A 14,947-nucleotide genomic window follows, 5' to 3' on the forward strand; every position below is an offset into this window, starting at 1 on the left:
GTATATTTCAAAGGATGTGTGAGAAAAATCATTGGAGCAGTATATTTCAAAGGATGTGTGAGAAAAATCATTGGAGCAGTATATTTCAAAGGATGTGTGAGAAAAATCATTGGAGCAGTATATTTCAAAGGATGTGTGAGAAAAATCATTGGAGCAGTATATTTCAAAGGATGTGTGAGAAAATCATTGAAGCAGTATGTTGCATTGGAGCAGTATATTTCATTGGAGCAGTATGTTGCATTGGAGCAGTATATTTCATTGGAGCAGTATATTTCATTGGAGCAGTATGTTGCATTGGAGCAGTATATTTCATTGGAGCAGTATATTTCATTGGAGCAGTATATTTCATTGGAGCAGTATATTTCATTGGAGCAGTATATTTCATTGGAGCAGTATATTTCATTGGAGCAGTATATTTCATTGGAGCAGTATATTTCATTGGAGCAGTATATTTCATTGGAGCAGTATATTTCATTGGAGCAGTATGTTGCATTGGAGCAGTATATTTCATTGGAGCAGTATATATCATTGGAGCAGTATATTTCATTGGAGCAGTAAATTTCATTGGAGCAGTATATTTCATTGGAGCAGTATGTTGCATTGGAGCAGTATATTTCATTGGAGCAGTATATTTCATTGGAGCAGTATATTTCATTGGAGCAGTATATTTCATTGGAGCAGTATATTGCATGGCACACCACACAATACCAGTACATGTAATGGATACATTGTATCATCAACATATATACACTAGAACAGTGGTTCCCAACTCCAGTCCTCCAGCTACAGAACACAGGTTATGTAACCAATAAACCACGTCAGCCCTATGTGTTTCTGTTACACGTCAGCACTACGTCTGTCTGTTTATGGGAAGTGTTTAAAGTTACACATTAGCCCTACTTCTCTTGGTTTAAATCAAATCAAATCTAATTTAAATTGTCACACTTCGTAAACAACATGTGTAGACTAAAGAGCCCTTCCCAACAATACAGAAGACAATACAAAAATTACAATAATAATAAGGGAAAAAAATTGTAATACAAGGAAGAAATACATCTATGATAGCAATGAGTAATGATAGCTCGGCTATATACAGGAAGTACCAGTACTGAGTCGATGAGCAGGGGAACGAGGTAATAACATGGCTATATACAGGAAGTACCAGTACTGAGTCGATGAGCAGGGGAACGAGGTAATAACATGGCTATATACAGGAAGTACCAGTACTGAGTCGATGAGCAGGGGTACGAGGTAATAACATGGCTATATACAGGAAGTACCAGTACTGAGTCGATGAGCAGGGGAATGAGGTAATAACATGGCTATATACAGGAAGTACCAGTACTGAGTCGATGAGCAGGGGTACGAGGTAATAACATGGCTATATACAGGAAGTACCAGTACTGAGTCGATGAGCAGGGGAACGAGGTAATAACATGGCTATATACAGGAAGTACCAGTACTGAGTCGATGAGCAGGGGTACGAGGTAATAACATGGCTATATACAGGAAGTACCAGTACTGAGTCGATGAGCAGGGGAACGAGGTAATAACATGGCTATATACAGGAAGTACCAGTACTGAGTCGATGAGCAGGGGAACGAGGTAATAACATGGCTATATACAGGAAGTACCAGTACTGAGTCGATGAGCAGGGGTACGAGGTAATAACATGGCTATATACAGGAAGTACCAGTACTGAGTCGATGAGCAGGGGTACGAGGTAATAACATGGCTATATACAGGAAGTACCAGTACTGAGTCGATGAGCAGGGGAACGAGGTAATAACATGGCTATATACAGGAAGTACCAGTACTGAGTCGATGAGCAGGGGTACGAGGTAATAACATGGCTATATACAGGAAGTACCAGTACTGAGTCGATGAGCAGGGGTACGAGGTAATAACATGGCTATATACAGGAAGTACCAGTACTGAGTCGATGAGCAGGGGTACGAGGTAATAACATGGCTATATACAGGAAGTACCAGTACTGAGTCGATGAGCAGGGGTACGAGGTAATTGAGGTAGATATGTACAGTGCCTTCAGAAAGTATTCATACCCCTTAACTTATTACACATGTTGCTGTGTTACAGCCTGAATTTGAAATGGATTCAAAATATATTTTTCTCACCAACATTTACAGAACTATTCACACACCTGAATCAATACATGTTAGAATCACCTTTGGCAGCTATTACAGCTGTGAGTCTTTCTGGGTAAGTCTCTATTTGCATATTATTCTTTTCAAAACTCTTCAAGCTCTATCATTGCTATTTTGTTGGCTATTGATTAGTCTTATTGCTTGGGGATAGAAGCTGTCCAAGAGCCTGTTGGTGTCAGACTTGATGCAGCACTACCGCTTGCCGTGCGGAAGCAGAGAGAATAGTCTATGGCTTGGGTGGTTGGAGTCTTTAATGATTTTCACACTGCATGATATAGAGGTTCTGAATGGCGAGGAGCTCAGTCCCAGTGATGTACTGGTCTGTCCGCACCATCCTCTGTAGCACCATGCGATCGAGGGCAGTGCTGTTGCCGTACCAAGCAGTGATGCTTCAGAGCAGTCAATATGCTCTCAATGGTACAGCTGTAGAACTTTGAGGATTTGAGGGCACATGCCAAACTTTTTCAACCTCCTGAGAGGGAAGAGGCGCTGTCACACCTTCTTCACGACTGTGTGCGTGTGTTTGGACCCTCGGGCACCCGAGTGGCGCAGCGGTCTAAGGCACTGCATCTCAATCGTAGAGACGTCTCTATAGACCCTGGTTCGATTCCAGGCTGTATCACAACCGGCCGTGATTGGGAGTCCCATAGTGCGGCACACAATTGGCCCAGAGTCATCCGGTTTGGCCGGTGTAGGCCATCATTGTAAATAAGAATGTGTTCTTAACTGACTTGCCTGGTTAAATAAAATATATTTATTTTTAAGTCTTTAGTGATTTTGACACTGAGGAACTTGATGCTCTTGACCTGCTCCACTACAGCCTCGTGAATGGGGGTGTGCCCGTTTCCTCTAGTCCACGATCAGCTCCTTGATCTTACTGACGTTGAGGGAGAGGTTGCTCTGGCACCACACTGCCCGGTTTAATGACCTCCTCCCTATAGGCTGACTCATCGTCACCGGTGATCAAGCTGTCGTGGTGTTGATGACGTGCATGGTCACACAATTGTGGGTGAATTTGGAGTACAGGAGGGGACTAAGCACACCCTGTGGGGCCACTTTGTTGAGGATCACCGTCGTGTTGGGCTGCAATTTCTGAAGCTGGTAACTCTAATGAACTTATCCTCTGCAGCAGAGGTAACTCTGGGTCTTCCTTTCCTGTGGCGGTCCTCATGAGAGCCAGTTTCATCATAGCGCTTGATAGTTTTTGCAACTGCACTTGAAGAAACTTTCAAAGTTCTTGAAATTTTCAGGATTGACTGACCTTCATGTCTTAAAGTAATGAAGGACTGTCGTTTCTCTTTGCATATTTGAGCTGTTCTTGCCATATTATGGACTTGGTCTTTTACCAAATATGGCTATCTTCTGTATACCCCCCTACCTTGTCCCAACACAACTGATTGGCTCAAACGCATTTAGACGGAAAGAAATTCCACAAATTAACTTTTAACAAGGCACACCTGTTAATTGAAATGCATTCCAGGTGACTACTTCATGAATCTGGTTGAGAGAATGCCAATTGTGTGCAAAGCTGTAATCAAGACAAAAGTTACTTTGAAGTATCTCAAATATAAAATATATTTTATTTTGTTAAACACTTTTTTGGTTTCTACATGATTCCATATGTGTTATGTCATAGTTTTTATGTCTTCACAATTATTCTACAATGTAGAAAATAGCAACAACAAAAAAAAACTCTTGAATGTGTCACACCATGATCTGTTTCACCTGTCTTTGTGCTTGTCGCCACCCCCTCCAGGTGTCGCCCATCTTCCCCATTATCCCCTGTGTTCTCTGTTTGTCTGTTGCCAATTCGTTTTGTTTCGTGAAACCTACCAGCGTTTGTTCCCCTGCTCCTGTTGGTTCTTGCTCCTGTTCTCAAGTCCTCCCTGGTGTTGCACGTTCTGCCTGCACTGACCCTGAGCCTGCCGTTTTGTACCTCGCCTCACTGGATTACTGACCTCTGCCTGCCTTTGACCTGTCGTTTGCCTGCCTCTTTAGAAATAAACTTGTTTCGTCGACACTTTATGTTTTTATTATTATGTTAATTGGATCGACATACAGGTCAATAGACTCTTAAGCTTACTGGTAAGGGAGTTCCGCTAGTGGAACACTTGGCCTACAGCCAGTGAAATTGCAGGGCACCAAATTCAAACAACAGAAATCTCATAATTAAAATTCCTCAAACATAAAAGTATTAGACACCATTTTAAAGATAAACTTCTTGTTAATCCAACCACAATGTCCAATTTCAAAAAGGCTTTACGACTAAAGCACACCATGCGATTATGTTAGGACAGCGCCTAGCCACAAAAACCATACAGCCATTTTCCAAAGAAGGAGAGGTGTCACAAAAGTCAGAAATAGCAATAAAATGTATCACTAACCTTTGATGATCTTCATCTGATGGCACTCCCAGGACTCCATGTTAGACAATAAATGTTTGTTTTGTTCGATAAAGTTCACATTCATGTCCAAATACCTCCTTTTTGTTTGCGCGTTTAGTCCAGTAATCCAAATGCACAAAGTCTAGACGAAAAGTCAAAAAAGTTCCATTTGAGTTCGTAGAAACATGTCAAACAATGTTTCTAATCAAGCCTTAGGGTGTTTTTATCATAAATATTCAATAATGTTTCAACCGGACAATACTGTTTTCATTAGAAAGGAAAGGGAACGGAGCTCGCGCTCACGGCCACGCGCATGACTAAACTAAAGGCTTTCAGCTGAGCCACTACTTTGACTGGTCTTATTCGCTCCCCTTTCACAATGGAAGCCTGAAACAACTTCTAAAGACTGTTGACATCTAGTGGAAGCATTAGGAAGTGCAATCTGACCCCACAGACACTGGATATTCGATAGGCATTCACTTGAAAACTACAAACTTCAGAATTCCCACTTTCTGGTTGGATTTTCCTCAGGTTTTCGCCTGCCATGTGAGTTCTGGAAACGTTAGAGTGTTTTCTATCCAAATCTACTAATTATATGCATATTCTAGCTTCTGCGCCTGAGTAACAGGCAGTTTCCTCTGGGCACGCTTTTCATCCAAACTTCCCAATGCTGCCCCCTATCCCTAAAAGGTTTTAAGGATTAAAGCATCAGGGGGCACTTCGTCATTTAAGATCCCAATGTCACACCTGTTTTATCAGGACAATAAAAAGCTAAAAGTCCCGTTTTAGTCTCAGAGATCATTACGCACTCAGCTTTGTGTAGACCCTTAGTTAAGGCAATGTGTAGACCCTTAGTTAAGGCAATGTGTAGACCCTTAGTTAAGGCAATGTGTTGACCCTTAGTTAAGGCAATGTGTTGACCCTTATTTAAGACAATGGGTTGACCCTTAGGTGAGGCAATGTGTAGATCCTTATGTGAGGCAATGTGTAGACCCTTAGGTAAGGCAATGTGTTGACCCTTATTTAAGACAATGTGTTGACCCTTATTTAAGACAATGTGTAGACCCTTAGGTGAGACAATGGGTTGACCCTTAGGTGAGACAATGTGTTGACCCTTAGGTGAGACAATGTGTTGACCCTTAGTTAAGACAATGTGTTGACCCTTAGGTGAGACAATGTTTAGGTACTTAGGTCTTGTCCCCAAGTCAAATCTGACTTGGGGGCATGTATAATGCTGTACAGTCTTCAGATTTCTTTATTTTTATAGTGAACGTTAACTCCAAAATCTAGCCCCAGCTCAGTCATTAGGCAGACGTGTTCCGTACTAGACTTGTAAGATACTAGACACGTGTTCCGTACTAGACACGTGTTCCATACTAGACACGTGTTCCATACTAGACACGTGTTCCATACTAGACACGTGTTCCATACTAGACACGTGTGCCATACTAGACACGTGTTCAATACTAGACACGTGTTCCATACTAGACATGTTCCGTACTAGACACGTGTTCCGTACTAGACACGTGTTCCGTACTAGACACGTGTTCCGTACTAGACACGTGTTCCGTACTAGACACGTGTTCCGTACTAGACACGTGTTCCATACTAGACACGTGTTCCATACTAGACACGTGTTCCATACTAGACACGTGTTCCATACTAGACACGTGTTCCGTACTAGACACGTGTTCCATACTAGACATGTGTTCCGTACTAGACACGTGTTCCGTACTAGACACGTGTTCCGTACTAGACACGTGTTCCATACTAGACACGTGTTTCATACTAGACACGTGTTCCGTACTAGACTTGTAAGATACTAGACACGTGTTCCGTACTAGACACGTGTTCCGTACTAGACACGTGTTCCGTACTAGACACGTGTTCCATACTAGACACGTGTTCCGTACTAGACACGTGTTCCGTACTAGACACGTGTTCCATACTAGACACGTGTTTCATACTAGACACGTGTTCCGTACTAGACTTGTAAGATACTAGACACGTGTTCCGTACTAGACACGTGTTCCGTACTAGACACGTGTTCCGTACTAGACACGTGTTCCATACTAGACACGTGTTCCGTACTAGACACGTGTTCCATACTAGACACGTGTTCCATACTAGACACGTGTTCCATACTAGACACGTGTTCAATACTAGACACGTGTTCCATACTAGACATGTTCCGTACTAGACACGTGTTCCGTACTAGACACGTGTTCCGTACTAGACACGTGTTCCGTACTAGACACGTGTTCCGTACTAGACACGTGTTCCATACTAGACACGTGTTCCATACTAGACACGTGTTCCATACTAGACACGTGTTCCATACTAGACACGTGTTCCGTACTAGACACGTGTTCCATACTAGACACGTGTTCCATACTAGACACGTGTTCAATACTAGACACGTGTTCCATACTAGACATGTTCCGTACTAGACACGTGTTCCGTACTAGACACGTGTTCCGTACTAGACACGTGTTCCGAACTAGACACGTGTTCCGTACTAGACACGTGTTCCATACTAGACACGTGTTCCATACTAGACACGTGTTCCATACTAGACACGTGTTCCGTACTAGACACGTGTTCCGTACTAGACACGTGTTCCATACTAGACACGTGTTCCGTACTAGACACGTGTTCCGTACTAGACACGTGTTCCGTACTAGACACGTGTTCCATACTAGACACGTGTTTCATACTAGACACGTGTTCCGTACTAGACTTGTAAGATACTAGACACGTGTTCCGTACTAGACACGTGTTCCGTACTAGACACGTGTTCCATACTAGACACGTGTTCCGTACTAGACACGTGTTCCGTACTAGACACGTGTTCCATACTAGACACGTGTTTCATACTAGACACGTGTTCCATACTAGACTTGTAAGATACTAGACACGTGTTCCGTACTAGACACGTGTTCCGTACTAGACACGTGTTCCATACTAGACACGTGTTCCGTACTAGACACGTGTTCCATACTAGACACGTGTTCCATACTAGACACGTGTTCCATACTAGACACGTGTTCAATACTAGACATGTTCCGTACTAGACACGTGTTCCGTACTAGACACGTGTTCCGTACTAGACACGTGTTCCGTACTAGACACGTGTTCCGTACTAGACACGTGTTCCGTACTAGACACGTGTTCCGTACTAGACACGTGTTCCGTACTAGACACGTGTTCCGTACTAGACACGTGTTCCGTACTAGACACGTGTTCCGTACTAGACACGTGTTCCGTACTAGACACGTGTTCCATACTAGACACGTGTTCCGTACTAGACACGTGTTCCATACTAGACACGTGTTCCGTACTAGACACGTGTTCCATACTAGACATGTGTTCCGTACTAGACACGTGTTCCGTACTAGACACGTGTTCCATACTAGACACGTGTTTCATACTAGACACGTGTTCCGTACTAGACTTGTAAGATACTAGACACGTGTTCCGTACTAGACACGTGTTCCGTACTAGACACGTGTTCCGTACTAGACACGTGTTCCGTACTAGACACGTGTTCCATACTAGACACGTGTTCCGTACTAGACACGTGTTCCATACTAGACACGTGTTCCATACCAGACACGTGTTCCATACTAGACACGTGTTCCATACTAGACACGTGTTCCATACTAGACACGTGTTCCATACTAGACACGTGTTCCATACTAGACACGTGTTCCGTACTAGACACGTGTTCCGTACTAGACACGTGTTCCGTACTAGACACGTGTTCCGTACTAGACACGTGTTCCATACTAGACACGTGTTCCATACTAGACACGTGTTCCGTACTAGACACGTGTTCCGTACTAGACACGTGTTCCGTACTAGACACGTGTTCCGTACTAGACACGTGTTCCGTACTAGACACGTGTTCCGTACTAGACACGTGTTCCGTACTAGACACGTGTTCCGTACTAGACACGTGTTCCGTACTAGACACGTGTTCCGTACTAGACACGTGTTCCGTACTAGACACGTGTTCCATACTACACACGTGTTCCATACTAGACACGTGTTCCATACTAGACACGTGTTCCATACTAGACACGTGCTCCATACTAGACACGTGTTCCGTACTAGACACGTGTTCCGTACTAGACACGTGTTCCGTACTAGACACGTGTTCCGTACTAGACACGTGTTCCATACTACACACGTGTTCCATACTAGACTTGTAAGATACTAGACACGTGTTCCATACTACACACGTGTTCCATACTAGACTTGTAAGATACTAGACATGTGTTCCGTACTAGACACGTGTTCCGTACTAGACACGTGTTCCGAACTAGACACGTGTTCCGTACTAGACACGTGTTCCATACTAGACACGTGTTCCATACTAGACACGTGTTCAATACTAGACACGTGTTCCATACTAGACACGTGTTCCATACTAGACACGTGTTCCATACTAGACACGTGTTCCATACTAGACACGTGTTCCATACTAGACACGTGTTCCATACTAGACACGTGTTCCATACTAGACACGTGTTCCATACTAGACACGTGTTCCGTACTAGACACGTGTTCCGTACTAGACACGTGTTCCGTACTAGACACGTGTTCCGTACTAGACACGTGTTCCGTACTAGACACGTGTTCCATCCTAGACACGTGTTCCATACTAGACACGTGTTCCATACTAGACACGTGTTCCGAACTAGACTTGTAAGATACTAGACACGTGTTCCATACTTAGACACGTGTTTCGTACTAGACACGTGTACCATACTAGACACGTGTTCCGTACTAGACACGTGTTCCGTACTAGACACGTGTTCCGTACTAGACACGTGTTCCGTACTAGACACGTGTTCCGTACTAGACACGTGTTCCGTACTAGACACGTGTTCCGTACTAGACACGTGTTCCGTACTAGACACGTGTTCCGTACTAGACACGTGTTCCGTACTAGACACGTGTTCCGTACTAGACACGTGTTCCGTACTAGACACGTGTTCCTTACTAGACACGTGTTCCGTACTAGACATGTGTTCCGTACTAGACTTGTAAGATACTAGACACGTGTTCCAAACTAGACACGTGTTCCATACTAGACATGTGTTCCGTACTAGACACGTGTTCCGTACTAGACACGTGTTCCATACTAGACACGTGTTTCATACTAGACACGTGTTCCGTACTAGACTTGTAAGATACTAGACACGTGTTCCATACTAGACACGTGTTCCATACTAGACATGTGTTCCATACTAGACATGTGTTCCGTACTAGACTTGTAAGATACTAGACACGTGTTCCAAACTAGACACGTGTTCCATACTAGACATGTGTTCCATACCAGACACGTGTTCCATACCAGACACGTGTTCCATACTAGACACGTGTTCCATACTAGACACGTGTTCCATACTAGACACGTGTTCCATACTAGACACGTGTTCCATACTAGACACGTGTTCCATACTAGACACGTGTTCCGTACTAGACACGTGTTCCGTACTAGACACGTGTTCCGTACTAGACACGTGTTCCGTACTAGACACGTGTTCCGTACTAGACACGTGTTCCGTACTACACACGTGTTCCATACTAGACACGTGTTCCATACTAGACACGTGCTCCATACTAGACACGTGTTCCGTACTAGACACGTGTTCCGTACTAGACACGTGTTCCGTACTAGACACGTGTTCCATACTACACACGTGTTCCATACTAGACTTGTAAGATACTAGACACGTGTTCCATACTAGACTTGTAAGATACTAGACATGTGTTCCGCACTAGACATGTGTTCCGTACTAAAAACGTGTTCCATACTAGACACGTGTTCCATACTAGACACGTGTTCAATACTAGACACGTGTTCCATACTAGACACGTGTTCCATACTAGACACGTGTTCCATACTAGACACGTGTTCCATACTAGACACGTGTTCCATACTAGACACGTGTTCCATACTAGACACGTTTTCCATACTAGACACGTGTTCCGTACTAGACACGTGTTCCATACTAGACACGTGTTCCGTACTAGACACGTGTTCCATCCTAGACACGTGTTCCATACTAGACACGTGTTCCATACTAGACACGTGTTCCATACTAGACACGTGTTCCATACTAGACACGTGTTCCGAACTAGACTTGTAAGATACTAGACACGTGTTCCATACTTAGACAAGTGTTTCGTACTAGACACGTGTACCATACTAGACACGTGTTCCGTACTAGACACGTGTTCCGTACTAGACACGTGTTCCGTACTAGACACGTGTTCCGTACTAGACACGTGTTCCGTACTAGACACGTGTTCCGTACTAGACACGTGTTCCGTACTAGACACGTGTTCCGTACTAGACACGTGTTCCGTACTAGACACGTGTTCCGTACTAGACACGTGTTCCGTACTAGACACGTGTTCCATACTAGACACGTGTTCCATACTAGACACGTGTTCCATACTAGACACGTGTTCCATACTAGACACGTGTTCCATACTAGACACGTGTTCCGTACTAGATATTGAACAAGACCTAAGTACCTAGATATACTAGATACAATGAATTTTGTTGATATCATTGGGTGCGTCCCAAATGACACCCTGTTCCCTTTGTAGTGCACTACTTTTTACCAGGTCAAATGGCAACCTGTTCCCTTTGTAGTGCACTACTTTTGACCAGGTCAAATGGCAATCTGTTCCCTTTGTAGTGCACTACTTTTGACCAGGTCAAATGGCAACCTGTTCCCTTTGTAGTGCACTACTTTTGACCAGGTCAAATGGCAATCTGTTCCCTTTGGTGTGCACTACTTTTGACCAGGTCAAATGGCAACCTGTTCCCTTTGGTGTGCACTACTTTTGACCAGGTCAAATGGCGATCTGTTCCCGTTGTAGTGCACTACTTTTGACCAGGTCAAATGGCAACCTGTTCCCTTTGGTGTGCACTACTTTTGACCAGGTCAAATGGCGATCTGTTCCCGTTGTAGTGCACTACTTTTGACCAGGTCAAATGGCACCCTGTTCCCGTTGTAGTGCACTACTTTTGACCAGGTCAAATGGCAACCTGTTCCCTTTGTAGTGCACCACTTTTGACCAGGTCAAATGGCAACCTGTTCCCGTTGTAGTGCACTACTTTTGACCAGGTCAAATGGCAACCTGTTCCCTTTGTAGTGCACTACTTTTGACCAGGTCAAATGGCAACCTGTTCCCTTTGTAGTGCACTACTTTTGACCAGGTCAAATGGCACCCTGTTCCCGTTGTAGTGCACTACTTTTGACCAGGTCAAATGGCAACCTGTTCCCTTTGTAGTGCACTACTTTTGACCAGGTCAAATGGCAACCTGTTCCCTTTGTAGTGCACTACTTTTGACCAGGTCAAATGGCAACCTGTTCCCTTTGTAGTGCACTACTTTTGACCAGGTCAAATGGCAACCTGTTCCCTTTGTAGTGCACTACTTTTGACCAGGTCAAATGGCAACCTGTTCCCTTTGTAGTGCACCACTTTTGACCAGGGCCCAATAGGGATGCACACATTCACTTCTATGCATTTTCTCCTTATTCTAAGTAAAGATTACATTCTCTTGTTGACGTTTAACCCATATGTTGCTCTAATGCGTCAACAACTCAGCTGAAAGATCCTTTTGAGGATTGCTATTGGTCTAAGTCTTCAACACTTTTTTAAAAGTGGTACCATGCGTCCAATCACAGCTGTTGTACTAAACCACTAGCAACTACATAGGTGACTAAGACGTTATTTTCCTAATTAATTATTAATCTCTCACGGACTGACTATGTAAACAGACATGGCACCGTAAATGTGTCATGATAAAACGAGATGCATGAGATATAGAGCAGTGTCGTTAGTTCCAGTGTTTGTCACTGGTTATTTGGATAAATCACGATTATGCAGGTGTTAGCATCTTTTGAATTTCGGAAGTGGGGAGGGGGGGGGGGGGGATTTGGCCCATAGACGTGTCCGTAACTTGCAGAGAGAGAAGTTGGAGCTCTTCGTTCTGGTTCTCTTCTCGTTAAACACAATATGGACCTAGAACTTAATTGAGCATCTGACCAATTACGCAAGACTTTAGTTCTGGTTTAACCGAGATGAATATATTATCAACAAATTAAAACACTGTTGAGGATAAACAAAATAAAGTAGAGTGAAGGTAGTTGTTTTGCTCTTGGGCCTGATTTCCTTCATCTCCCAGGTTCCACGAGGAGGTCCCTACCCTGACAGACCGTCAGTATCCACTCACATGTTAAAAAATAAAGTAAAAAATAAAAATTGTAAACAATGAATTTGTACATTAGGGAAAGAGGGGAATATCTAGTCAGTTACACAACTGAATGCATCACAACTGAAATGTTTTCTGCATTTTACCTAACCCCTCTGAATCAGCGGTCTGGGAGGATGCATTTAAATCAACATCATCGGCACCCGGGGAGTTGTTGTTGGGGGTTAAGTGTCTTGCACAAGGGCAGAATGGCAGCTTTCTCCACCTTTACCAGCCTGGGGGTTTTCAATGAGCAACCTTTCAGTTACTAGCCCAACACACTTAACCACTGGGCTACTTGCAGAGAATACATTGCAACAGTATAAGACTGCAAGCTATTAACGCTAAGTTATTTTATGTTGTATACAGTATGTTATTATTTTCAGTTTTGTAAGTGGTACAGAAACCTTTCTTTTAGTATATGGATTGAATGAATAGATCCAATATTTTTCAACATAGAATCTTTAGGTTTTAATGGAAAATGTTTACATATGAACAGTTTCTGTGTCTTTACGTGTATGCATTTAAATAAAACATTCAGATGTTGACGGATAGTATTTGTAACGTGATCCTCCATTTTCTGTGTATTGTAATAATGTTATATTAAAATAATCATATTGATCGATCACTATAATTATTTAAAATATTTATGCAAATGTTACAAAAATAACTGTGAACTAGCTCACTATTCTGTCCCTAAATTACCAGTACTTTTTGTTACATTTCTAAGCAACATGTATCTAGATTTGACTTGATGTAGCCTAGTGTATGTAGTGTTACCACACTGATAACCTTTACCTGACCATTGCACAATGATATGGGCTTTGTCCCGAAATGGCACCCTATTCCCTACATAGTGTACGACTTTTTACCAGGGCTGGTCAAAAGTAGTGTACTATAAAGGGAATAGGGTGCCATTTGGAACACTTATTTGCTATGCTACGGTAATGATTGTTAGATGCCTTACAGGTGTCAACAGCATAGCGCAACTAATTCAATAAACATATCCTGAAGAAAGGAATGGGCTTAAAACATATTTATGAACAACTAAAATATTTCCAATTGTGATTACATTTAGTGGATCGTGTCATTTTTTTTGGGGGGGGGGGGACTTTGGATTTTTCATGCCACTACTTAAAATGTAATCCCATAGAATCAGAATGTGTAGAACAGAATGTCCTTGCAGGTCACAAACAGATTTGATCAATGGAATCGGCCATTGTTACATGTTCAGAACCCTGAGAAAGGAACAGAATTCTGTGTGTTGCAGAGAACTTCCAAAACGTTCCATCCAATATTCCATATGACCACTACACCACAGAGCCTTCTAAATAGCGGGCTCTGGGACATCAAATATGGCCACCGGTGTACCCAACAGGAAACACTGCATTCAAATGGAAATGGCAAATCTATTCAGTCTATTTCTACGTAAGTAAATTATATATTTACCTTCATGGTGACCTTTACAGCCACACACACACACACTAATGTATCCTATTCATTTACTTCCCACAGTGACAGTGAGACTGTGCAGTAGTGAGAGACAGGGCTGCAGCCTGCCCACCCATGCCACTCTCTGGGTGAGTACTACAACCAACCACCATGAGGTTCCCCAAGCTCCCCAACCCAGGTCTGGATGACCGGATCCCGTCCCACCAGGAGCTGGAAAGGATGGAGAAAGAGGAGGCTGGGGACAGGCCCAAATGGGACAACAAGACCCAGTACATGCTGACCTGTGTGGGGCTTCTGAACAACAAGACCCAGTACATGCTGACCTGTGTGGGGCTTCTGAACAACAAGACCCAGTACATGCTGACCTGTATGGGACTTCTGAACAACAAGACCCAGTACATGCTGACCTGTGTGGGGCTTCTGAACAACAAGACCCAGTACATGCTGACCTGTATGGGGCTTCTGAACAACAAGACCCAGTACATGCTGACCTGTATGGGGCTTCTGAACAACAAGACCCAGTACATGCTGACCTGTGTGGGGCTTCTGAACAACAAGACCCAGTACATGCTGACCTGTGTGGGGCTTCTGAACAACAAGACCCAGTACATGCTGACCTGTGTGGGGCTTCTGAATCGGACTGGGCAATGTCTGGCTGTTCCCTT

General features: G+C 43.5%; 1 protein-coding gene across 1 annotated transcript in view; it reads left to right on the top strand.

Moving 5' to 3' along the window:
- Positions 1-14,432: 14,432 nt before the first annotated feature.
- slc6a18 (solute carrier family 6 member 18) overlaps positions 14,433-14,947 on the top strand; it is a 36,760-nt gene continuing 36,245 nt past the window's right edge. Inside the window, exon 1 of the mRNA XM_055893254.1 lies at positions 14,433-14,527. Coding sequence (XP_055749229.1) covers positions 14,433-14,527 — 95 coding nt within the window. The remainder of the gene's footprint in view (positions 14,528-14,947) is intronic.

The sequence above is a fragment of the Salvelinus fontinalis genome, chromosome 32 (genome assembly GCF_029448725.1).
Source record: "Salvelinus fontinalis isolate EN_2023a chromosome 32, ASM2944872v1, whole genome shotgun sequence".
NCBI lineage: Eukaryota > Metazoa > Chordata > Actinopteri > Salmoniformes > Salmonidae > Salvelinus > Salvelinus fontinalis.